The sequence below is a fragment of the Loxodonta africana genome, chromosome 21 (assembly GCF_030014295.1).
Source record: "Loxodonta africana isolate mLoxAfr1 chromosome 21, mLoxAfr1.hap2, whole genome shotgun sequence".
Taxonomy (NCBI): domain Eukaryota; kingdom Metazoa; phylum Chordata; class Mammalia; order Proboscidea; family Elephantidae; genus Loxodonta; species Loxodonta africana.
In genome coordinates this window covers 43959600-43982256 of record NC_087362.1, presented here as the reverse complement: position 1 = coordinate 43982256, position 22657 = coordinate 43959600, and the positions used below count along the sequence as shown (strand labels likewise).

Sequence of the window (22657 nt, the reverse complement as noted above, 5' to 3'; positions counted from 1 at the left end):
TGTTTAGAGGGTTCTGGGCAAATCTTGGGTCTTCTGGAGGCTGAACAAAGGCTAAAGGGCCGGGGGGCTTGCAGGAGTAGCTCCTGGTTAGCTGGTGGGCTATAGGGAGGTCTGCCAGCCCCCACCATCTACTGTACCCCAACAACATCAGGTACCTCAGTCTTTGCCAGCACAGCCTCCAGAGTCTCCTTTTGCCGTGGCTCCTTAGTCAACAGATAGAGAAACCCCCCGCCACCTGCACCTGCCAGGCTCTGGCCATGCACGTGAGGCGCGAGGACATCCATCATCCGCCGCACTGCCAGGGGCTCACACCCTGGAGCCATGAGCTTCTTCTGCGCCCAGTATGAGGTCAGGTACTGGCCTAGGAGAGGCAGGTTTCCTGGTGGGGGCAGAAGGATATGATGTGCCTGGGCCAGGATATTCTCTCAATGCCTATTTGTTGATTGAACGAAGTGCCGTGAGGCATACTTAACCAGTGTCATGGTTAAGAACCTGGTTTCCAGTGCTAGCTGGAAAACAGGAGTAAGAAAGCCTACCTCACAGGGTAGTTTTAAAGACTGATTAGCATAAAGTGGCTGGCACAGTGCCTAGCACACACTTGGAACCCTACTCAGCTGACTTCCCTAGAACTGTTATGGGGCCAAGCCTCTTCCTTCATCTGCATCTGGGTGGGAGGAGAGGGGGCTTGAGGGCCTTCCATATGATGCAAGTTTTGTCCTGAGATTGGCTCCCACCCAGGTTTGAGACCCTCAAGAGCTCAAACAGAGGGCTTCTGTTCCCAGAAAGCTAGTCAAGAGCTCCTGCCCAGTGGCCTAATACCTGGGGCCTATACCAAGCCTGCAAAGGCCCTGGTCTCTGAGACCCACAGAGACAAGGCCCTCCTGCTGCCCTGATTGCCCCTGGAGAAAGTCCTCACCTTGGCGGAAGGCTTCAGCACATTCTTCTGTTTGCCGCACCAGGCTGTGGGCATTCTGCACCACAGCAGGCAGCCGGGCATACCAGCTCCTCAGCACATCCTGCAGATGGGACAGGAGAGGTGGCATGAGGACCTGGGCCCAGCTGAGCCACCTGCCTCCCTTCCTCCTGGGGCTGTGGCTCACCTGCAGCAGGTTTCGGGCCAGGCGGGTCTTGCCCGTGTACACCAGGAGCAGGTGGTCATTGAGCTTCTGGACAAAGCCCTCAGGCACAGTGATCTCCTCCACCTCCACCTTCAGGGGCAGCTGAGCCCGGGAGCGCCCCATCTTGATGCCAGGCATCAGGCCACCCACTTGGTCTTGCCAGCCACCTCCTGCAATCCATCCCAGGGCCCTGTCACTCTTGGAGTCTACCTTCCCCAGCTTCGTTTTCCCAACCCAGGCTCCTGGCTTGCACCCCTGGCTGGGACTTGTGTGGGAAGACAGCTTCCCCTAACCGTAGGTGGGGCAGGTGGGCTCTGCAGTTTCTGCCCTCAGCCCTGGGAGCAGGACAATCCCAGCGCGGGAAAGCATTTTCACCCTGGAGCCAAGCCTGGAATTTACAAGGCCTGAGTTTTGTTTCAGATCTTATGTGTAACTGGCACTTGGGTAAACATCATTGAAGGATAAAGATTTTACACTAACCTCTCCCCCTCCTACGGGAGCTCTAGCCAGAGATGGAGGTGATACAGGACTTTCTCTGTAGCCTAGCAGTCCCCTTGTACTCTGTCTTTTCTGATAGAAAGTTTGTTAAGAGTAAGTTTTTAGCATCTCTTAACTAACATGAGATTGTGTGCATCTTAACTTTAATAATGAAAGGTACAGATCTCTTTTCCTCTTGCAGCTATATAAAAACTATAAAACTTGAGATGGTTCTGGGATGTCCCTCGATATTAGGGGAAGGACCAGCAAAGATTAAAAGTATAAAATGCAAATGGCAGGAGGCAACTAGAACTTTACAGCCGGAAAATGGTGGTGTTGCAGGGCCCAGAATGCCAAGAACTCCTTAAACATGCCCCTCTGCACCAGAGCATCAGAGCGTTATACATTCATTCATGTGCTTATTGATTGATGTCTTCCTCCAATAAACGAGATAACTTTTGAGAGCAAGGATGCTGTTTTTGGTAATTTTATCCCCAGGGCCCAATGCAGAGTGGACACACAATACATAGTCATCAGTGGACTGAATAAAGATTTGATTGGTATACCTCAAAAGGAAACTGAAAAGACCTCCCCATCTGTCCCTGTTGCTAATGACTACTTATTATGGGATGTGAGTCATTACAAGGAAAGAGGGAGCTGGCTGCAGAGTGACTAGAAGATACCATATTATCTACACGTCTGTGGAAGTTTCCTTCCCAGAGACAAGGACTGGCCTCCCGAGGTGAACAGGATACCCTAGGATCTGGAGCCAGACAAACCTCTGGCTGCTCTACATTAGGCATCGATTCCTAGGGGCCCCAGTGGCAAAGAGGAGAGAGAAGTCTGGTGCTGGTAACATTCCATTATGATCACAGCCACATGCCAGAGTAGGGGCATGGAGTGGGGACAAGGGGGAGTGGTACAAATGATCATAAGCCAAGGGAAGGGCAAGTTACCAGAAGGGCAGGCTGACAATCCTGTCCCCTACTCCAAGTCCAGCTCTCCCCAGCCTCGCCCTCGAGGGACAGTCATGAAGAACAGCACCTAGTGAAAACAGGTGCCTAATACAAGTCATAGGTGTGGCACAGAATCTAGCACTTAGTCCAAACCAAAACCAAACCCATTGCCGTCAAGTCGATTGCAACTCATAGCGGCCCTATAGGACAGAAGCACTTAGTAGATGCTCATCAAATACTAGCTTTGAAGTAGAAATATTTCAAGTTGAAAACCAACGGAGAGTCAGAGTCAGTGCTCTGATAAGAAAAAACTAAGCATTTTAAGGGGCAGCAGTTATGTGGCTGTTGGCAAATCACATGCAAATCCAGGGGAGCCTCCGGAGACCCTTAAAGTGCCAGTGACCTCTCTCCCACACAGGACATACCTGTGGTGAGCACCTGCTCCAGGTGCAGCACGGCATGAATCAGGGACTCTGTACCCACCGCCCGGCCAGCAGCCCGCTGCAAGGCAGCCAGGGCAGTGCCCGCCAGGATGCTGCTGGTGCCTGCAGGGAGTGGAGGAGGGGGCCAGGCATGAAATGGTAGTGTCCTACCCAGTCCTGCCCTACTCCCTCTGTGCTGGGAGAAGGGGAATGGAGGTGAGGCTAGAGTGTGAGGACAGAGGTGATGGGCAAGAGGGCAGCTGGGGGTAGGGTCCACTTACCGAGGCCAGAGCCATGGGGCAGCTCAGACCAGGTGTGCAGCTCGAAGCCACCCCCAAAGGCGCGCAGCAACTGCTCGCTCAGCGGGATCTTGGAGCAGACATCGATGGTCCCCGCACAGATAAAAGCCGCCTTCAGTAGGGCCCCTGTGGAGGGATAGACCCCAGCCAGGAGATTGGTCTCTTGAGGGCAGAAGTGGACACCCCTAGACCAGCTGTTTCCCAGCCCAGCATAGGGCTCATCTGATGGGACGAAAGCCCAGCAGCATAAAAGCCTTATCCCCAAGCCACAAAAGGGCCTCTGGACTTGAGGTCATAGGGTGTTCCCCAACATGAACAAATATGTCATCTGTACCTTTCTGTACCTGAATGTGCCTAGGCAGGATGACTTCAGCCCTTTCCTTTCTCCGGGCCCCTCAGCCAGACTGGGTAGCCCCCCAGGTCAGGGCCCCAGTCCGTGGAGAGTTCCACAGGTTCCACCCCCATCCCCAGCTAGCTGTGTGTGCCATCCCCACCACAGATGTACAGGGGTGCCCTAACCTGGGGCGTGGGGCTGGCAGTAATCCTGCAGGTCGTCCAGGCTCTGGCAAACTATCTTCACAGTCATGTCGTCCGGCTGAGGCCCCAGTGCCAGCCTCAGCTCTGGCTCAGGAATGCGGCGTGCTCTGGCCCCAATGGGCCGACGGCCGTCCACTCTCACAGCCAGGCCCAGCACTGCCCCACCAAGCTCATAGGCGAGGGGTGGTGTGTCACTCCAGCCGCCTGCGGCAGTATGGCAAAACCAAGGTGGTCACAGGGACTGCCAACCTGGCTCTGGGTGGCTACCCTCACCCCCAGCCACCAGAAGAGGCTCACCAGAGAAGTCCACACGGGCAGGGCACTCAGTCACCACCCACTGCCCATGTGCTGGCAGCTCCACCAGCTCTGTAGAGACAAACTGCTGGGCCGACATCACAGCCTGGCGGATCAGAATTTGCTCAGCTCCCTCATAGTGGCGGGCAGCTCGAACCAGCAAGGCTGGCCTGCCAAGAGGGGGAGAGATGGTAGTATGGAGGCCCAAGCTGGGGGTGGACAGCCTGGGCTTGGGGACTCTACTGCCCTGGATGACCCAGAGAAGTCCCCAACTCTATTCAGATTTCAGTCTCCAAGGATGGCCCACACTTCTCAAAGGTCTCTGACTCCCATTAGCACCCACCTGCTCAGCCACTTGTCCCGCTCTTGGGCAAGCGCCTCCACACCCCCTGCCAGGTCACCACGTTCCAGGTAGGAGAAGGACCGTGTCCACTCAGGATTGGCAGCTGGTCCGCTCCGCAGACCTCCACAACCCCCTGCCATGCAGCCCAGCACATCTGCCACACAGGCCAGCGCCCGCGCTGCTACACCAGGGTCTCCTGCACCAGCTGCAACTGAGGGACAAGGAATTAAGAGTAGATGGGAAGGGAGTCGACCCCCAATTCCACTGCCCGCCAAGAGAAGGCAGCTACTGAACAGTCCCCAAAGACTCCAGGACCTTCCTACCACTTTGCTTTTGCCCAAGATGTTTCCTCGCCAGTGAGTGCGTTCCCCGTTCCTTTGCCTGGCAAAGTTCTCATCCTGCCAGCCCCAGCCGTTTTACTCCCCACCCAGCATTATCTCGGGGTCAAACTGCCTGTGTGGCTGTTAGTGAATGGCTTAAGTGGGGATAATTTTCCACAGTCACTGGGGCCACATATGAGGCTACAGCTCTGAACCCCCAGGCATTCTGCTGGAACCTCAGGTAGAGCTGGCCACACTACCACATCCCCGACCCAGGACAAAGTATGCAGGGTTTGCTGATGCTAACAGGCCCCAGCCTCTGACCCAATTAAAAGTAAATTCCAGTTGCCTCTCTCCCCTGCTTTTACAGTCTCCTGTGGCTCCCTAGCACCCTCAGGTTGATGGCCCAGATGGCAGGCCAGCAGATAACGTGGGTCTGGCTCCCTAGCACTTATGCCTAGCACTCTCACCCTGGTCCAGCGTGGTCAGCAGGGGTCCAGGGCAGCCCTCACGGACAGCAGCCCGGATCAGCGGGTGCAGGCTGAGGTCCTGCCGTGCCTCCAGCACATGCCGTGCTTTATGCAGGGCCTGGTGAAAGAACAGGTCCCGGCGGGAGGCCAGCGTGGCACCCCGGTCCAGACACGGCTGCAGCTGCTCCCAGGACAGACGCCAGGCAGCTCGCCAGGCCCGCAGGGCCTCACCCTCATCCTGTTTGGGATCCAGCATCCACAGCAGGTCACAGGGCCCCACGGCCCTCAAGGGGTGGAATACAGGGAAGAGGCGGGCACTGAGAAGGCAGCGCTCTGTGGGAGGCGTGTCCGGGTCCCACAGGTCCCAATCTCTGACAGGAGGAGAGGGCACATTAGGGGGAGGGAATCGAGGGCTCCTGCCCCCTTGCCAAGCCCTGACCTGCCTGTCAGAGGGGGCCTTCAGCTGGGGGCTGAGGACAGGACAAATTCCTTCAGTTGCTACTACCAAGAGGTGGCACAAGGTTGCACAACTTGAAGAAGAATGTAATTAATGTCACTGAATTGTGCATGTCAAAGTTATTAAACTGGTATATGTTCTGCTGTGTATATTCCCAACAACAAAAATAAATTATATTAAAAAAAAGAAGCCACACCAGGGATGACAATTCAGCCTTGGCTCCTCTCCCAGGCCACTGAACAAAAATCCCCAAGCCTGAGATTGCCAGAGATTTAGGGGTACCCAGAGGGAGGGTGGAGTCCAGGTGGCACAGTGGTTAAGCGTTTGGCTGCTAAAAAAAGGTTGGCAGTTTGAATCCATCAACTGCTCCTTGGAAATCCTATGGGGCAGTTCTACTCTGTCCTATAGGGTTGCTATGAGTTGGAATTGACTCAATGGCAATGGTTTGTTTTTTTTTTAAGAGGGTGCTGAGGAGAACCAGTCTGCCCCCAAACTACCCCAGGTCCAGTGGGAGGGTAAAGGGCTGGGTGCTGTTCTGGGCCAGGGGAAGGAATGAGCCTCAGGGAAACTCCCTAGGTCTAGAGGCCCATGGGCACCATCAACCTTACCGGATGCCTGTCTTCTGGAAGAATTCACTCCAAGGCATGTTGAGATATGTGCCTGTTCCCTGTCTCTGGGGGAAGAGGAGGAAGCCATAAGGGATGAGGGGCAACAGGTAGGGATTAGGGACGTTAGGCCAGCGAGCTCCTCAAGGAGGACAGGAAGAGAAACATGGGTATATAGTGCTTTAAGCCCTAAGGCCCCAGCACTCCTGCCCAGGTGCCTGGAATTTGGGAGTAGAGCCCTGGGTTCCAAGCCTGATCCACCAAACCTGGCTGTGTGGCCCAAAGCAGGTTACCTCCCCTCTCTGCACCTCAGTCTCCAGCCTGTAAAATGGGGATAAAAATCCCCACCCAGCCTAGCAGAGCAGAAGAGAGGAGAGGGTAAAGGCCTGTTGAGACTCTATTGGCCACACCGTCCTCACAGCCTATCCCTCAGGCCAGCACTCAGAGAGCCCTGGAGTGTCCTCCAACACCCCATGGTGTAGTGGGAACTAGAGCCCCCCGGAGCTCCCCAAAGTCTGAAGACAGAGGTGGGGGAGATGTAGGGCACCTACTTCCCAATTGTCCAGACGGCCAGTGAGGGTGAAGACCCGGCCCAGAGAGCCGTGCAGCCGCATGTGGTGTCCCTGCAGGATGAGGTCACGCAGCTCCATGCCATGCAGTGCTTCCGACTGGGCTATGTCCAGGCCACTCAGGAAGCAGCCAGTACTGATGTGAATGGGGCCCTGGCAGGGGAGAGTGCAGGCATCCTGGGTGGGCAGTGCAGCCCCAGGCATTCCCCCTGCACAGGACCCCAGCCCCCCTACCCCTGCCCTCCTTCCTGCCCATGATCTCAGGCCTCACCCGCAGGTGGCAGTGCTGCAGGACACTCCCAGGACCCAGCCAAACAGGACCCTCCAGCACGCAGCTGACCACAGAGCTCCCAGGCTCCAGGAGCTCTAGCTCCTGTGAAGCCAGGGTGGAAGGTCATGAGGGCCAAGGGCAGGAGAGGGGAACTTCCTCCAGTCCTGCTCCATTCCCAAGCATCTGGCATTCAAGGCCTCTGCCAGAATTCCTGCCGAACCCCATGCCCTTCAGTCAGCCAGACCCCTCTCTGTACCTACCCCAATGCCAGCCTAAGGCCTATTCTCACCCCCAGCCTTGTTCATGCTGTTCCCCCAAGGGGCACGTTCTCGCTACATTCTCCTCCAGAGCAAATCTGAACTCGAATAATAGAGGTCCCACTGAGATGACAGCTCTTCCAGAAAACCTTTCCCACCTGTCCAGCTACCCTCTCCCAGTGCCCCAAGGGCCACCTTTGTACTCTATCTGCCCCCTTCTTCCATGCCATGGCACTGGCCCTGCCACCCAGACCCATTACTTCGAGTATGTTTGTCTCCCCAAGAGACCCTACATAAAGTGTGAGAAGGGGTCTTCTTTAGCTCCTCAATCAGGCTGACTTGGATTTTAGAATCCTGGTTTAGCCACTTACTGCCTCTGTGGCCTCAGGCCTCTGAGCCTCCAGTACCTTACCTGCAACGGGAATAACATCAACACCTATACTCACAGGGAAGCCCTAGCAGCACAGTAGTTAACAGCTCGGCTGCTAACCAAAAGGTCAGCAGTTCAAATCCCCAGCCATTTCTTGGAAATCCTATGGGGCAGTTCTACTCTGTCATACAGGGTCACTATGAGTCAGAACTGACTCAACAGCAACACATTTGGTTTTGGTTTTATTCTCATAGGTAATCTGAGCATGGGCCATCTTTCCCTTCCTCAAAGTCCCCATCCCACCTGACCCCAGGTACCCAGCGAGCACTTCTGAGGGTAAGGCAGCTCTCACCTCTACCTGGGAGTGCACAGTCTGGGCCCTGGGGGTACTGGGGACCGTGAGGCTGTGCAGGAGCTCACTGGCTAAGGAGGTCATGTAGCTGTAGCTGCCGTCAGGAACATAAGCTGTAAAGACACAAGTACCAACCCCAGCCCCACGCCTGCTGCAGGACTGGTGCCAGGCTGGGCTTCTCGCCAACAGACATATCCTCATCATGCCCAGGGAAGGCAGGCATAGTGATGAGGCTGTTGTGCTGATAGGGAAGCTGAGAACCAGAGAGGTTCAGCAACTTGCTCAAAGTCAAACAGCCAGAGAGTGGAAGGACTGGAACTGGAGCCCGGGAATGAGACAAAAGGAGAAAGGGAAGAGTTATCACATTGGGAGGCTCTAGATGGGGTAGGGTAATTGTCCAGTCCATCCATAGGCTTCCTTCAGGAACCCAGGAACCAGGTGGAGGCAGCTTCATTCTGGTGGTCCTCACTCCCATGGTCTCCCCACCCAAGGAAGCCGACAAGCAGTACCCACCCATGGTGAGGGGCTGATCACGGAGCTCTCTCCATAGCTCGGCCCGGGCACCCTGGAGATAGGCTGCTATGCCCACGTCGCCTTGCCCCATCTCTGGAGGCCGCCCCACCAGGAAGTCCTCCTTGCTCACATTCCGAGCCATGGAGAGCACGATGTCGAAAAACAGAGACAGCTGGAGCAAGGGTGGGAAACACAGCTATTAGGGGGGCAGGGATTAGGCCTCACAGTTCCTAGGCTGAGCTGGGGCAGTCCCACCCCAGAGATGTTGACCCAGAGAGGGGAAGGGCTAGCCGGAGGTCACACAGCCAAGTGGCCAGTGTTAGGGCCAGTGTTGGGCTGTCTTCTTTCCCAGGCCAGGACCCCCAGCCCCATCCCCAGTCACCTGAACAGGCCGGGCTCCAGAGTCCAAGCCCATATAGGTACAGGCATCCAGGGGTGGGCTCACGTGGGTGGCCAGGAGGCGCTCAGCAGTCTCCACAGAGAAGAAGACAATCCCAGAGACCTGGAGGGGCCACCACAAGAGTCAGGTAAGGAGGCCTTGAGGGCAGGCATGGGCATGAGTCAGGAAGGATATACGTAGATGGGCCAAGCAAGGCCAATCGCCATATAAGGCAGGGATCTTCGGCTTTAGAGCCTCCAGCAACCAGATCCCAGGCTTACTTGAGGCAGCTCCTACCAAGGGAGCCCTTGGCAGGTACCCTCTAGGATTCCCCTCAATTTTCAGAACTCCTCCCAAACCCAGTTCTCCATCTTCCCATGGCCCAGTCCCAAACCCCTCCCCATCACTCCTATCCTTGTCCTTCACTCTAGAACATCCCCAGGCATCTGGTCTAGGCCTCCTCCCAACTGCATTCCCTACCCTTGCTCATATTCTGGATCTAGGCCTTGTGGTTTAGACCAGTTCCCTAAATTCCAAGGCTGCCTCTTCCTCAGACTCTGCTTCTAGCTGGTCCTCTAAATGTCAGTTCTAGATTTTCCTCAAATTCCAGGTCCAGATCTTCCTCAGATGCTGGCTCTGGCCTGCCCCAGAATGCTTCTTGAAAAAATGGGGCTCTGCCCCGGGCAGGAAGGCAAGCTCTCCCTTCCCAACCCCACAAAGTCCCCAAAGGCCCCCACTCCGCGCTTGGCAGCCATACCAGTGGCACCCTCCCATCAGGCCTGGCACAGCGTTGTATTTCTGCCTCAGTGCCCTGGTAGTAAATGTCCAAAACGAAACCCTATGTTGGGGGAGAAAACAGAGTTAGGGAAGGGGCAAGAAAGGATCGGGAAGGTGGACAGAGCCGTAGAAGTCAGCACTGATGTTCTCCAAATGAAAGCTCAGGACACAAGTCTGACAGACACCAGCGTACTCATGGTGACACAAGCCCCCAAGACTGCCACGGGGAGGGGAAAGGACAGGCTTTAAATGTCTTTATAGCGTCTAAGCCTGAGCACAGAGCGTGGCCCACAGTCAGTATGAATCATGCTTGCCAAAACAGCAAGGGAGCACGAGATCTATTACCATGGAGGAAATCAAGGACCTCAGAAACCCAGGAAAAGAGGTTGCCCAGAGCATGGAATAGAGGGCTGACCCAGGCCTGCTCTGCTGCCCCTTGCCACAGCTCCCAGGGGCTTTACCTGGGAGTCACTGAGGTAGATGCCGTGATTCCGAGCGTAGGCCGAGCTCCCTGGAAGGGCGATCACTCTGGCTCCCCGGAAGCCGTCCCAGCTGATCCCTGTAGGGGTGGAGCAGTCAGGAAGCTTCCCAGGGGCCCCAAACCAAGGTAGGGAGTTCCCGGCTAGTAGGAGGCAAGAGCTCAGAGCTGGGGCATCTGGGCACCTCCAAAAGGAAAAGATGGCTTCCAAAGCCAAGTGGACATTCCTCTGGAAGAATGACAACCCCTCTTCCTCCCAAAGTTCTTCCACAAAGTCCTGTGTGGCAGAAAGGGCCAGACTGGAATGATTATCTCCATTCTACAGACAGGCAGGCTGAGGGCCAGCAGGGGAAGCTCTGTCTCTTGGTCCAGCTTCATTCTTCTCACCCTACAGCTTCTCTTCTGAATAGAGCTATGGGGCTGGACCAGAGACAGAGGGAGAGAAAAGGCAGAAGTAGCCTTCAGCTGTGGCTAGGCAGGATTGTCCCAGGCTGAGCCCAGCTCACCTGGGTTTGGAGGAACAGAGAGCAGCATGTCGGTGCTGCAGACCCACACGCCTGGCGGGGAGCCTGGGCCCAGCTGCAGAGACAAAGAACGCAGCTGGTAGCCTGGCCCAGCCTTCCCTCTGTCCCCTCACAGCCCAAGTTCAGGCCTGCTCTGCTACTCCAGCAGCTGTCTGGTCCCAGGGGCCTCTGCTGCTGACGTGCTGATGCTGGCCCTCCCCCATCCTACCTGATGACCCCTCTTCCCCTAGTTGTAGCCAAGACTAACTTCTCAAAACTCTAACTAACCCTGAGTACCCCCTAAGCCATTCTCCCCAGGATGCCCAGTCTAAGCCGCATAGACTACAGCTGGTAGTATAGTGGGAGAGACAAGGTTATATCTGGGAAGAGGCCCATGGGCTGTTGCCTGGCCTCACCCGGTGGGTCATGATGTCCAGTAAGCAGTCCAGGTTGCAGACCACAGCCTCCACGGGGGCCTGGGGATTCTCCACAGGGAGGCAGATAAAAGCTCGCCCACAGTCATCGAAAGGAAAGTCTCGGCCCTGATGGGAACAGGGACTGGTGAGAGAGCCCTTGGAGCACTGAGCCTGGGGAACTCCACATTAGCTGTACAAGGACGGAAAGCCATCAAGCTAGAGAACTTTCTTAAAGTGTTCTCTTAGTGTTCTCGCTTACAATTTTTTTAATTATGAGATTACTGTAAAAAATTAGGAAGTTTTAGTTCTGCAGATATGCAAATAAAAATCCCTCAGAGATAACAACCACTGCCCTCATTTTGATGTATATCCTATCAGACTTTTATTCGTACGTTCTCATAAAATTTTTTTTTTTTTTACAAAAAATAAGACCATTCTGAAAAGGTAGAGACAAAAGAAAATACACACACACAAACGAGTATAATTAAACAGAAAACATGAGTAAGATGGCGGAAGGACTGTACCAATGTCAATATCTTGGTTGTGACCAAAATATAGCTTTACAAAATGTTATCATTAGGGGAATCTCGGCAAAGTTTACAAGAGATTCTCTCTGTATTATTTCTAAAAAATACTGATGTATACAGATCTACAATTATCTCAATAGAAAATTTAATTATAAAAATGAGATCATTCTATACAAACTTCTGTTGTGGTGTTTTTCACTTTCCAATGAAAATACATTCACTGACTCGTTTACCCTGCGACCAGAAGAACTAGATGGTACCCAGTCATCATGACTGTCTATTCTGACCAGAGTCACAATAGTTGGTTCTAGACAGAATGGGAGAAAAATATGGAGCAGAATTCAAATTCTTATTAAAAAAAAAAAGAAAGAAAGAAACCAGACAAACTGGAACAGCAGAGAACAGAGGACTCCCTGAGGCTATCGCCCTAACACACTCTTTAAGCCTAGAACCAAATCTATCCCGAGATCACCTTTTAGTGATGGCATACCAAATAAATGATATTACCCTGCCCTACTTAAAAACCATCAGTACAAGACCAAAAGGTCAACAATTACTCAAAAGCAAAGATGAGAAGATAAGGGGGCAGGGAAACTAAACTACTGGAAAGAAACAAACTGAATACAAAGAGAATATTGATACATTGTGATAAATGTAACTAATGTCACTGAAAAATTGGTATGAAAATTGTCAAATGGGAACCTAACTTTCAGCAAAAGCTCAATAAAATATTATTTTTTAAAAACTCAATAAAATATTATTTAAAAAAATAAATATATTCACTGAGCACTTACAATGATCCAGGACCTGTTTTAAACATTTATATTACATGGATCATCTCAGCACATCCATATGAGATAGGAACTATTGCCATTTCATTTTACAGATGAGGAAACTGAGGCCAAGTGACTTGGCAAAGTCACAGAGCAGGTTAAGTCTTTCTAGACCAATGCATAGAGTTAGACGGACCTTTTTAACCTTTTCAATTGCTATCTAATATTTCAACAGGAAGATATGCCACATATACTTACTTAGCCAGTCCCCTATCTGTTGGACATTTAGACCAATTCTCCTTGTGGTTCTTCTAAATTTGCACAATGAACACCCTGCGTACACACAAAGGTACAACACCCGAAGGCCCCATCCAGCCCTGAAAATTGCTGTTCCAGCCTTCTGTATGGCTCCTACCCTGGACTCTGCTTACCATGTGCAGGATGAGGATCCAGGCTGATTGCAGAACGTCAGACGTGACCACCTGTCAGGGACAGTAGAGCACTCTGAATGGAGCTCTCAGGGGACCCACCCTGAGAGGACAGCACCCTCCAGGAAGGGTCCCCAACACAAATGCACTCAGGTACCAAAGGAACAAAAGGCAAGGTCAAGATGGGTGGCCACAGGCAGGCAAGGGCAGCCCTGGCCCTCCTGGAAAAGGAAGCCCAGAGGCCCTCAGCCTGGGCCACTTGCTTTGAGGGGAGGCTGTAGGCAGGAACATGGGGCTGGCTAGGTGACTCAGGGTAAGTCAGCCCAGTGGCAACAATACAGTGGTCTCCTCCCCTGCTGGTGCTGCCTCCATCACCACAGCATGTACATGCCTGTGACCACCTTCATGTCCTATGTCAGGGTAGGCCACATGGGCAATGTGGCTCAATGGAGTGGCTGGGTGTGTGTGACATAACCCAGATAACCCAGTGGAGACACTGACTCTCAGGCCCTGCCCAGGGGGGCACCACTCCTCAGTTCCCACCAACAGTAGCCATGTGGTAAAGATAGCCCAGGGAAGCAAGATCTTCAAACTTTTCAAGAGAAGCCAGAAAGTCTGACTTTGAGATATTGGCTCCAACTTACAAAAAACCATTGGAGACGTTAACCTTTCGTTCTGCGCTCACCTGGATAACAAGGCTAAGATGTTTCTACCCACTTGACAGATGTGAAAACTGAAGTCAAATGCTGGGCTGGCTGGGGCAATGGAGCCAGAGGAGCTGGGGACCTTGGACATCATCTGGTTTAACTCTCATCCCTGTACTTACGGGGACGTGAGCACAGGAGGAGATGCACTTCATGAAAACTCACAGTAAAGCCTGCCTGGGCACTCAGGTGTTCAGCAGCTACCAGCAGGGCATTAAGGGTGGCTCCTCCGCTGCCCACACGCGTCTCAGGGTCCTCCACAGCCAGTAACAGTGTCCCAGCAGGGATCTGCTCCCGCTTCTGCCGTACCTCCAGCTCTGTGGATATAACACATGCTAGAACTTCCCCCCAGCCTCCCCACCCCAGTCTAAAGCACCTGGAGTAAGCCTACTGATAGTTGTTATATTACTTTCTTTGACTTATTAGTTTTTTACATACTAGCTCATTAGATCTTTGCCCAACTCTGAGGTATCATTATTCCCATTTTGCAGATGAGAAAACTAAGGCTCAATGAAGTGATATGACATATCTGAAGTCACACAGTTAGGAAGAAGTGGAATCTGAGTTTGAATCCAGGTCTGCCCAGACCTAGAGCCTACAGCGATAGGGCAAGGGAATGTGGGCTAAGGGTTCTTTACATTAGGGGCAAAGGAGGGAGTCACCTACCTCTCTGAAAGACCTGGACACTGTCTTTGTACTGGCATGTCAGGATGATGACTGTCCAATCAACACCTTTCGGCTGCTCCATTCTGGTCAAAATGGAGGGGCTGCCTGAGACAGAGACATGGGTATACGTAAATTTTTTTTTTTAATTTTCATATAGTAAAATTAATTCTTTTTTGGTGTACAGTCAATGAATTTTAACACAGGTATAGCTTCTTGTAGCCACCATCACAATCCATCACCCCCCAAAATTCCCTCATGATAACCCTTTATAGTCACACCCTACCCCATTCCTAACCCCAGCAACCACTGATCTGTTCTCTGCAGGTGTAGTTTTGTCATTTAAAAAAATGTCAGATAAACAAATTGTAATCTTTTGCTCCCTATGCGTCTGTCAGTTTGTCATACCATGGTGGCTTGCAGGTTGCTGTGATGCTGGAAGCTGTGCAACCGGTATTTAAAATACCAGCAGGGTCACCCATGGTGGTATGGTCTACTATGCCGGGAATGACAAATTGAAGAGGAATGGCATTGCATTCGTTGTCAAAAAGAACATTTTGAGATCTATACTGAAGTACAACGCTGTCAGTTATAGGATAATATCCATATGCCCACAAGGAAAGCCACTTAAAACAACTATTATTCAAATTTACACACCAACCGCTAAGGCCAAAGATGAAGAAATTGAAGTTTTTACCAACTTCTGCAGTCTGAAATCAATCAAACATGAAATCAAGATACGTTGATAATTACCAGTGATTGGAATGTCAAAGTTGGAAACAAAGAACAAGGAACAGTAGTTGGAAAATATGGCCTTGGAGATACAAATGATGCTGGAGATTGCATGACAGAATTTTGCAAGACCAACAACTTCTTCATTGCAGATACATTTTTTCAACAACATAAATGGCAACTCTACACACGAACATCACCAAATGGAATACACAGGAATAAATCAACTACATCTGTGGAAAGAGATGATGGAAAAGTTCAATATCATCAGTCAGAACAAAGGCTGAATGCAGAACAGACCATCAATTGCTCACATGCAAGGTCAATTTGAAGCTGAAGAAAATGAAAGCAAGTCCACGAGAGTCAAAATATGACCTTAAGTATATCCCAACTGAATTTAGAGACCACCTCAAGAATAGATTTGACACATTCAACACTAATGACTGAAGACTAGACTAGTTGTGGAATGACACCAAGGACATTATGAAGAAGGTCATTAAAAAGAAAGAAAAGAAAGAAAAGACCAAAATGGATGTCAGAAGAAACTCTGAAACTTGTTCTGGAATGTAGAGTAGCTAAAGCAAGTGGAAAAAATGATGAAGTAAAAGAGCTGAGCAGGAATTGACTTGATGGCAATGTGTTAATTACAGACAGTTCCTGGATTATGAATGAGTTCCATCCCTAAATCTGTCATTAAGTTGAATTTGTACATAAATCAGAATAGGTAATGTTCATGTCTAACATTAGTCAAATGTCTGTCTTAGTATATAGTATATAATGTACCTTTCTATGCATTAAAAACATTAAAGAAACATTTTCCGATATACTAAAACAGCTTTAACATAATAATACAATAATAATATTATTAGCTTCCATTTGTTATTATGAACCATTGTATGTATCTCGAATTTGTAATATAATCGGCTTTATGGGGGTTGGTTTGTAACTATGGGTTGTATGTAAGTCAGATGTTTGTAACCCAGGGACTGCCTGTAATTCAACCATTATCAAGAAACCAAAGACGATCTATGGGGTCTATCCATCCCCCCCACCCATTTTTCCTGCATACTTCCTAAAAGAAATTAATACCTTACCTCTAATTAAATCTCTATATGTATTGGGGAAAAAAAAGAGCTGAACAGAAGATTTCAAAGGGTGGCTTGAGAGACAAAGTAAAATACTATAAAGAAATGAGCAAAGTCCTAGAGCTGGAAAACCAAAGTAGAAGAACACACTCAGCATTTCTCAAGCAGATAGAACTGAAGAAAAAATTCAAGCCTTGAGTTGCAACAATGAAGGATTCTATGGCCAAAATATTAAACAATGCATGAAGCATCAAAAGGAAATGGAAGGAATACACAGAGTCACTGTACCAAAAAGAACTGGTCAACGTTCAACCATTTCAGGAGGCAAACAAGGCTCCAGGAATTGACGGAATACAAATTGAGATGTTTCAACAAATGGATGTAGGGCTGGAAGTGCTCACTGATCTGTGCCAAGAAATTTGGAAGACAGCTACCTGGCCAGCCAACTGGAAGAGATTCATATTTGTGTCCATCCCAAAGAAAGGTGATCCAACAGAAAGTAGAAATTATCAATTATTAATATTAATATCAACACACAAGTAAAATTTTGCTGAAAATCATTCAAAAGCAGCTGCAGCAGTACATTAGCAGGGAACTGCCAGAAATTCAAGCTGGATTCAGAAGAGGACTTCGAACAAGGGATATCATTGCCGATGTCAGATGGATCATGGCTGAAAAGCAGAGAATACCAGAAAGATGTTTACCTGTGTTTCATTGACTATGCAAAGGAATTCAACTGTGTGGACCATAACAAATTATAGATAACATTGCAAAGAACGGGAATTCCAGAACACTGAATTGTGCTCCTGAGGAACCTGTACATGGACCAAGAGACAGTTGTTCAAAGAGAACAAGGAGGAAAAGTGTGCATCAGGGTTGTATCCTTTCACCAAACTTATCCAATCTTTATGTGAAGCAAAAATACGAGAAGCGGGGCTATACGAAGAAGGATGTGGCATCAGGACTGGAGGAGGACTCATTAACAACCTGCAATATGCAGATGACACAACCTTGTTTGCTGAAAGTGAAGAGGACCTGAAGCACTTACCGATGAATATCAAAGACTACAGCCTTCAGTATGGATTGCAACTCAACATAAAGAAAATAAAAATCCTCACAACTGGACTAAAAAGCAACATCATGATAAATGGAGAAAATATTGAAGTTGTCAAGGGTTTCATTTTATTTGGATCCATAATCAACATTCATGGAAGCAGCAGTCAAGAAATCAAACAACGTATTGCATTGGGTAAATCTGCTGCAAAAGACCCCTTTAAAGTGTTAAAAAGTAAAAATGTCACTTTAAGGACTAAGGTGCTCCTGACCCAAGCCATGGTGTTTTCAATCATCTTGTATGCACACAAAAGCTGGACAATGAATAAGGAAGACCGAAGAAGAATTGACGTCTTTCAATTATGGTGTTGGCAAAGAATATTGAATATACTATGGACTACCAGAAGAACGAACCAATGTCTTAGAAGAAGTACAGCCAGAATGCTCCTTAGAAGGACGGTGAGACTTCATCTGACTTATTTTGGACATGTTATCAGGAGGGATCAGATCCTGGAGAAGGACATCATGCTTGGTAGACAGCCAGCAAAAAAGAGGAAGACCCTCAATGAGATGGACTGATAGAGTGGCTGCAACAATGGGCTCAAGCATAACAATGACTGTGAGGATGGTGCAGGACCAGTGTTTCATTCTATTGTACATGGGGTTCCTATGAGTTGGAACTGACTCCACAGCTCCTAACAACAAGTTTTGGCTTCTTTTGCTCAGCATAATGCCTAATTCACCCAAGCTGTTTGTGTGTATCAATAGTTCGTTCCTTTTAATTGTTGAGTAATATTCCATTGCATGAATACACCACCATCTGCTTATCCATTCACCCATCAAAGGGCCTTTGAACTGTGTCCAGATTTTGGCGACTGGGAATAGAGTTGCTATCAACGTTCATATGCAGGTTTTGTGTGAACATAAGGCTTCATTTCTCTGTACCCAGGAGCAGGACTGCTGGATCATGCAGTAAGTGTGTGTTTAACTTTATAAAATCTGGATGCATGTGATTTCCAAGGGAGTATGTCAGGAGTGAGGGAGTGAGGGAAGGAGGATGGGTTTTAGAGTTGCTCCTACCTTAAGGCAAGGGGATGCCGTTTCTGGACCACCATCCCCTCACCATTTAGTCATTAGCTGTGATTTGGTGGAGGGCGGGGAGTTATAACCTCCAGGCCAGGAATCTCTTTCAGCTGAGGGTAATTCTCTGGAGAAGGGGGCAGCTGGGAGCAGCCAACATCACACGGCTACAGAATGTATGCACCACCCTGTTAAAGTGGTGCCCATTACAGGGACCTCAGAGGAGGCCTCTCCTCCTAGAGGCTCCAAGTCAGGGGAATGCAACCCCCACCTTTCAGCCACCTTTCCTCCAGGGCACTCTGAGCAAAGAGGAGAAAGTGAGGCCAGAGCTATCACTTCACCTCTGCCCCTTGCAAAAGGAAGGCTCACTCCCACCAGATGGGAAATCAGCTGGACTCCAGAACCCCTGGCCTACCCAAGACCGTCTGTTGATGAGTTCCCAGGAGTGCCCTGGCCTCCGCCTTTGGCAGGGCTCTAGCTGCCATCCAGGAAGCAACCTACCCCCCACCTCTTCCCTCCAACCCCCAAACCTCAGTGCAGGGAGGGGCCATGCCATCAGAGATGTGCTCTGAACACATGTTCAGTAGTCAGCCCATGCCCCCACGGAACACCAACAGGAAACCTGAGCCTCAGCAAGTCTATTCTTGTGCCAGACTCTGCTGCCATCGAGCCTATGGTTAAAGCTGACACAATAGCATTTAGCACCACCCACACTCCCACAAACTTTGAGGAGAAGCCTCCATCAGTAACAGAAATCGCTCTGTTCACTGCTCAGCCCAGAAGCGAACTCCAGAGGGGAAATCTGAGCTAGAGGTCTGGGCCAGGCACCTGAGGACAAAGGCATTACCCAGGACACCCACATGGCCTTCCCCATGAAGGGGAAGTGAGGGATCCCAGCTGTGTGGCCTTAGGCACCCCTACACCTCTCAGGGCTCTTGTGTCAGGGACTGTAATTGATAGATGCCCCAACTGCTATGCTCTGAAACCACCACCTTGTTCATGCCAAGGTCACACTTCCCAGCCAATGACTGCGCAGAACAGGGATACTAAGACAGACCCACTTCTGTGAGATTTAAGACTCCTTTCTGACAGGCCTCCCCATGTCCTGACTGAAACTTTTGTAGAAGTGCACCGTGATCTGAGACTCTACTTAACCATCCCTCCTCCTTTCCTGCTGTCCTTTACAGGGCTCAGACCTGCAGCTTACCTATTTCCTCCAGCTCCCTCTCCTTCTTCCTCCCCCAATAAATCTCTTGCACATCTAATCCCAGCTCAGTGTCTGGATTCTTCAAAGGCGAAATCACTGTAAGAACCTCTGATCTAATGTCTGTCTAAGTACCATCTTTACGTCTTCATCTTTTAAGATGACGAAACTGAAGCACAGAGATTAAGTAACTTGCCCAAGTCACACGGCTAGCAAGTTGCAGAGACAAATTTGAACCTAGACACTTTTTTGTCAGAGTTCATGCTCTTAATCACTACACTGAACCTACGTCATATCACTGCAGAACAAAGAGTAAATATGTATGTAAAGTGCTTAATAAATATCAGCTATTATAATTATGATAAAGCCTAAACAAATACAATGTGACAACAGGATGGGGGTGATACTGATAACAACAGCCACTGGGACGAAGTTCACCCACTCTGGGCCACACTTGAGACAATATGATTTTTCATCTTCACAACACCTCTGCAAGGTAAGTGTTATTATCTGCCCTTTACAGAGGTAGAAACCGAGGCTCAGGGAAATTATTTAAGTTGCCCAAAACCAATCAGCTATAGATGCTACAGCCATGAATGGGACCTGGGGCACTCAGCTTCTTACTAGGTGATAATTATAATAATGTTGGACCCCAGACAAAGGGGCTGAATGACAGAGAGAAGAAATGCCCCAAGGAGAGTCTGATGGCTCAGGTCCAAGACCACTCTTTGTCTCAGCATCGTGACTTAGAGACATGGGCAGGTAACAGCTTGTGGCTACAGTAGGGAGGACAGCCCCCAGGGCTCTGTCCCCATATTTGCCTCTTCCTGTGTGATCCTGGGCAGATTATTTAACCTCTCTGGGCATCAATTTCCTAATCTGAAAATTAGGGCCCAAGATACCAACCTCCTAGGGCTATTGTAAGCATTAAATAAAACGTAAATTATGTGGCACACAGCAGGGGCTCAAAGAATGGTAGCTCTCTTCTGCAGGAAAGGGAACAGCAGAGTTTACCTGCCCTAAAGCATCTGGGAGTTGAAGGCTCTGAGCTGTTCTGTGCCTGAGATGTCCCTAGAGAAGAAAAAATAAGGGAAGGCCTGGGGGAATCAAACAAGGCTGAGGGACATCTCCTGCCAGACCAACCAAGAGAGTATTTTATGATAACACAAAAGGGAGAATGATCCACAGAGCTAACACATATGGAGTCCTTTATTCAGACACTATGTCCACGGCACTGAATTTTTGAGATGCCGAAGGCAGGAGCCCTGGCCTTGGAGTGGTTAAGCACTGGGCTGCTAGCCAAAAGGTCATGATTGGAACCCATCAGATGCTCTGTGGTAGAAAGATGTGACAGCCTGTTTCCTTAAATATCACATCCTAGGAGACCCTATGGGGTAGTTCTCCTCTGTCCTATAAGGTCTCTATGAGCCAGAATCCACTCCACTGCACCGCACACAACAACAAGCCAAAAAGCATTGTTCAATGTATCACACAACCCACCAACAGCCCTGAGTTGGTGCTTATTATCACCGCCCCCCCCCCATTATAAATAAGGAAACTACAATTTAAGAGATGAAACAATCACAATCGACACAAGAGCACATACGGGGCAGGCTAGGTGTGCCTAATCCCAAGGTTTATGCAGTAGAAACAAGGCATTTCTGCCCTCTGTGACACCTAACGTTTGTACAGAAATCTTGGAAAAGAATACAGGCTTCAGAATAGTTTCCGGGTCTCGCAGCACCGGCCTGGCCCCGGGGTATTTCTTGAAAGACCCAGGCCAAGGGGAAGCAGGACCACGGGGTCACCAGTAGGATCCCCGGAAGGACACTCTTCCCAGTCTGGACCCGCCCGGCTCGTCCTCCTGGGCCAAGAGTGCTGACCCAAGACTTGAGAGAGCACACGCGGCCCCACGTACCTACCTGCGCTCGGCGCTCCGCAGAGCGGGCGCCTTAACGCGGGGCTGTGTGTCCCTCGCGGCGCACCCTGGGAAGTGTAGTTTTATCCGTGTCCGCCCTGGCGTGTGCTCCTAAAAAGACCTAATCCTAGCTAGCGCATGGGCAAGCAGATGTGGTCAGGGCAGCGCTTTCCTAAAAGGCAGTGAGTCCCCAGATCGGAAAGGGAAGGTGAGGCGAGAGGGCCCTCTGTTAGCCAACAAAACCACAACTCCCAGTGGAGACAAGCCATCTTAGAGACACAGGAAAGTTTTCTGGGAATCGGGGTGCCAGAGTGTTTTGTTTGTTTTGAACTCCCTGGAATGGGCCAGTATCACCGCTTCTCTTGCGGAAAAAAAAAATCCACCTGGGAGGAAAAAAAAATCACACAAGAGCGTGAGCTGCTATCCTTGGATTGGCAATTAGCAGTGGTTGTTGCTAGTTTTGGAAACCCCGGTGGCGTAGTGGTTAAGTGCTACAGCTACTAACCAAAGGGTTGGCCGTTCAAATCCACCAGGCGCTCCTTGGAAACCCTATGGGGCAGTTCTACTCTGTCCTATAGGATCACTATGAGTCGGAATCGACTCGACAGCACTGGGTTTTGGGGTTTGTTTGTTTTTTTTATTAACTTTTATTGAGCTTCAAGTGAACGTTTACAAATCAAGTCAAACTGTCACATATAAGTTTATATACACCTTACTCCGTACTCCCACTTGCTCTCCCCCTAATGAGTCAGCTCTTCCAGTCTCTCTTGACAATTTTGCCAGCTTCCAACTCTCTCTATCCTCCCATCCCCCCTCCAGACAGGAGATGCCAACACAGTCTCAAGTGTCCACCTGATACAAATAGCTCACTCTTCATCAGCATCTCTCTCCAACCCACTGTCCAGTCCCTTTCATGTCTGATGAGTAGTCTTCGGGAATGGTTCCTGTCCTGGGCCAACAGAAGGTTTGGGGACCATGACTGCCAGGATTCCTCTAGTCTCAGTCAGACCATTAAGTATGGTCTTTTTATGAGAATTTGGGGTCTGCATCCCACTGATCTCCTGCTGCCTCAGGGGTTCTCTGTTGTGCTCCCTGTCAGGGCAGTCATCAGTTGTGGCCGGGCACCAACTAGTTCTTCCAGTCTCAGGATGATGTAGGTCTCTGGTTCATGTGGCCCTTTCTGTCTCTTGGGCTCTTAGTTATCGTGTGACCTTGGTGTTCTTCATTTTCCTTTGCTCCAGGTGGGTTGAGACCAATTGATGCATCTTAGATGGCCGCTTGTTAGCATTTAAGACCCCAGACGCCAC

The 22657-nt window shown here is 50.0% G+C and overlaps 1 protein-coding gene across 5 annotated transcripts in view; it reads right to left on the bottom strand.

The window, feature by feature from the left end:
* Positions 1 to 22657, bottom strand: part of FCSK (fucose kinase) — a 43605-nt gene that overhangs the window by 1440 nt on the left and 19508 nt on the right. The window contains exons 1-23 of one of the 5 annotated variants that reach the window (XM_003417159.4): positions 21355 to 21418; positions 14282 to 14386; positions 13781 to 13932; positions 12915 to 12965; positions 11184 to 11309; positions 10771 to 10843; positions 10248 to 10345; positions 9767 to 9847; positions 9013 to 9132; positions 8631 to 8802; positions 8118 to 8230; positions 7139 to 7240; positions 6850 to 7020; positions 6302 to 6366; positions 5237 to 5607; positions 4447 to 4657; positions 4107 to 4273; positions 3792 to 4013; positions 3255 to 3398; positions 2977 to 3096; positions 1101 to 1288; positions 917 to 1016; positions 156 to 379 (exon numbers count right to left, since the gene is read on the bottom strand). In XM_003417159.4, the coding sequence (XP_003417207.1) occupies positions 156 to 379; positions 917 to 1016; positions 1101 to 1288; positions 2977 to 3096; positions 3255 to 3398; positions 3792 to 4013; positions 4107 to 4273; positions 4447 to 4657; positions 5237 to 5607; positions 6302 to 6366; positions 6850 to 7020; positions 7139 to 7240; positions 8118 to 8230; positions 8631 to 8802; positions 9013 to 9132; positions 9767 to 9847; positions 10248 to 10345; positions 10771 to 10843; positions 11184 to 11309; positions 12915 to 12965; positions 13781 to 13932; positions 14282 to 14363 (3153 nt within the window). In that variant the 5' untranslated portion in view covers positions 14364 to 14386; positions 21355 to 21418. Of the gene's footprint in view, positions 1 to 155; positions 380 to 916; positions 1017 to 1100; positions 2640 to 2976; positions 3097 to 3254; positions 3399 to 3791; positions 4014 to 4106; positions 4274 to 4446; positions 4658 to 5236; positions 5608 to 6301; positions 6367 to 6849; positions 7021 to 7138; positions 7241 to 8117; positions 8231 to 8630; positions 8803 to 9012; positions 9133 to 9766; positions 9848 to 10247; positions 10346 to 10770; positions 10844 to 11183; positions 11310 to 12914; positions 12966 to 13780; positions 13933 to 14281; positions 14387 to 21354; positions 21419 to 22657 lie in introns of those variants that run through there. The other 4 variants (XM_064273785.1, XM_064273787.1, XM_064273786.1 and 1 more) reach the window with 4 other exon arrangements.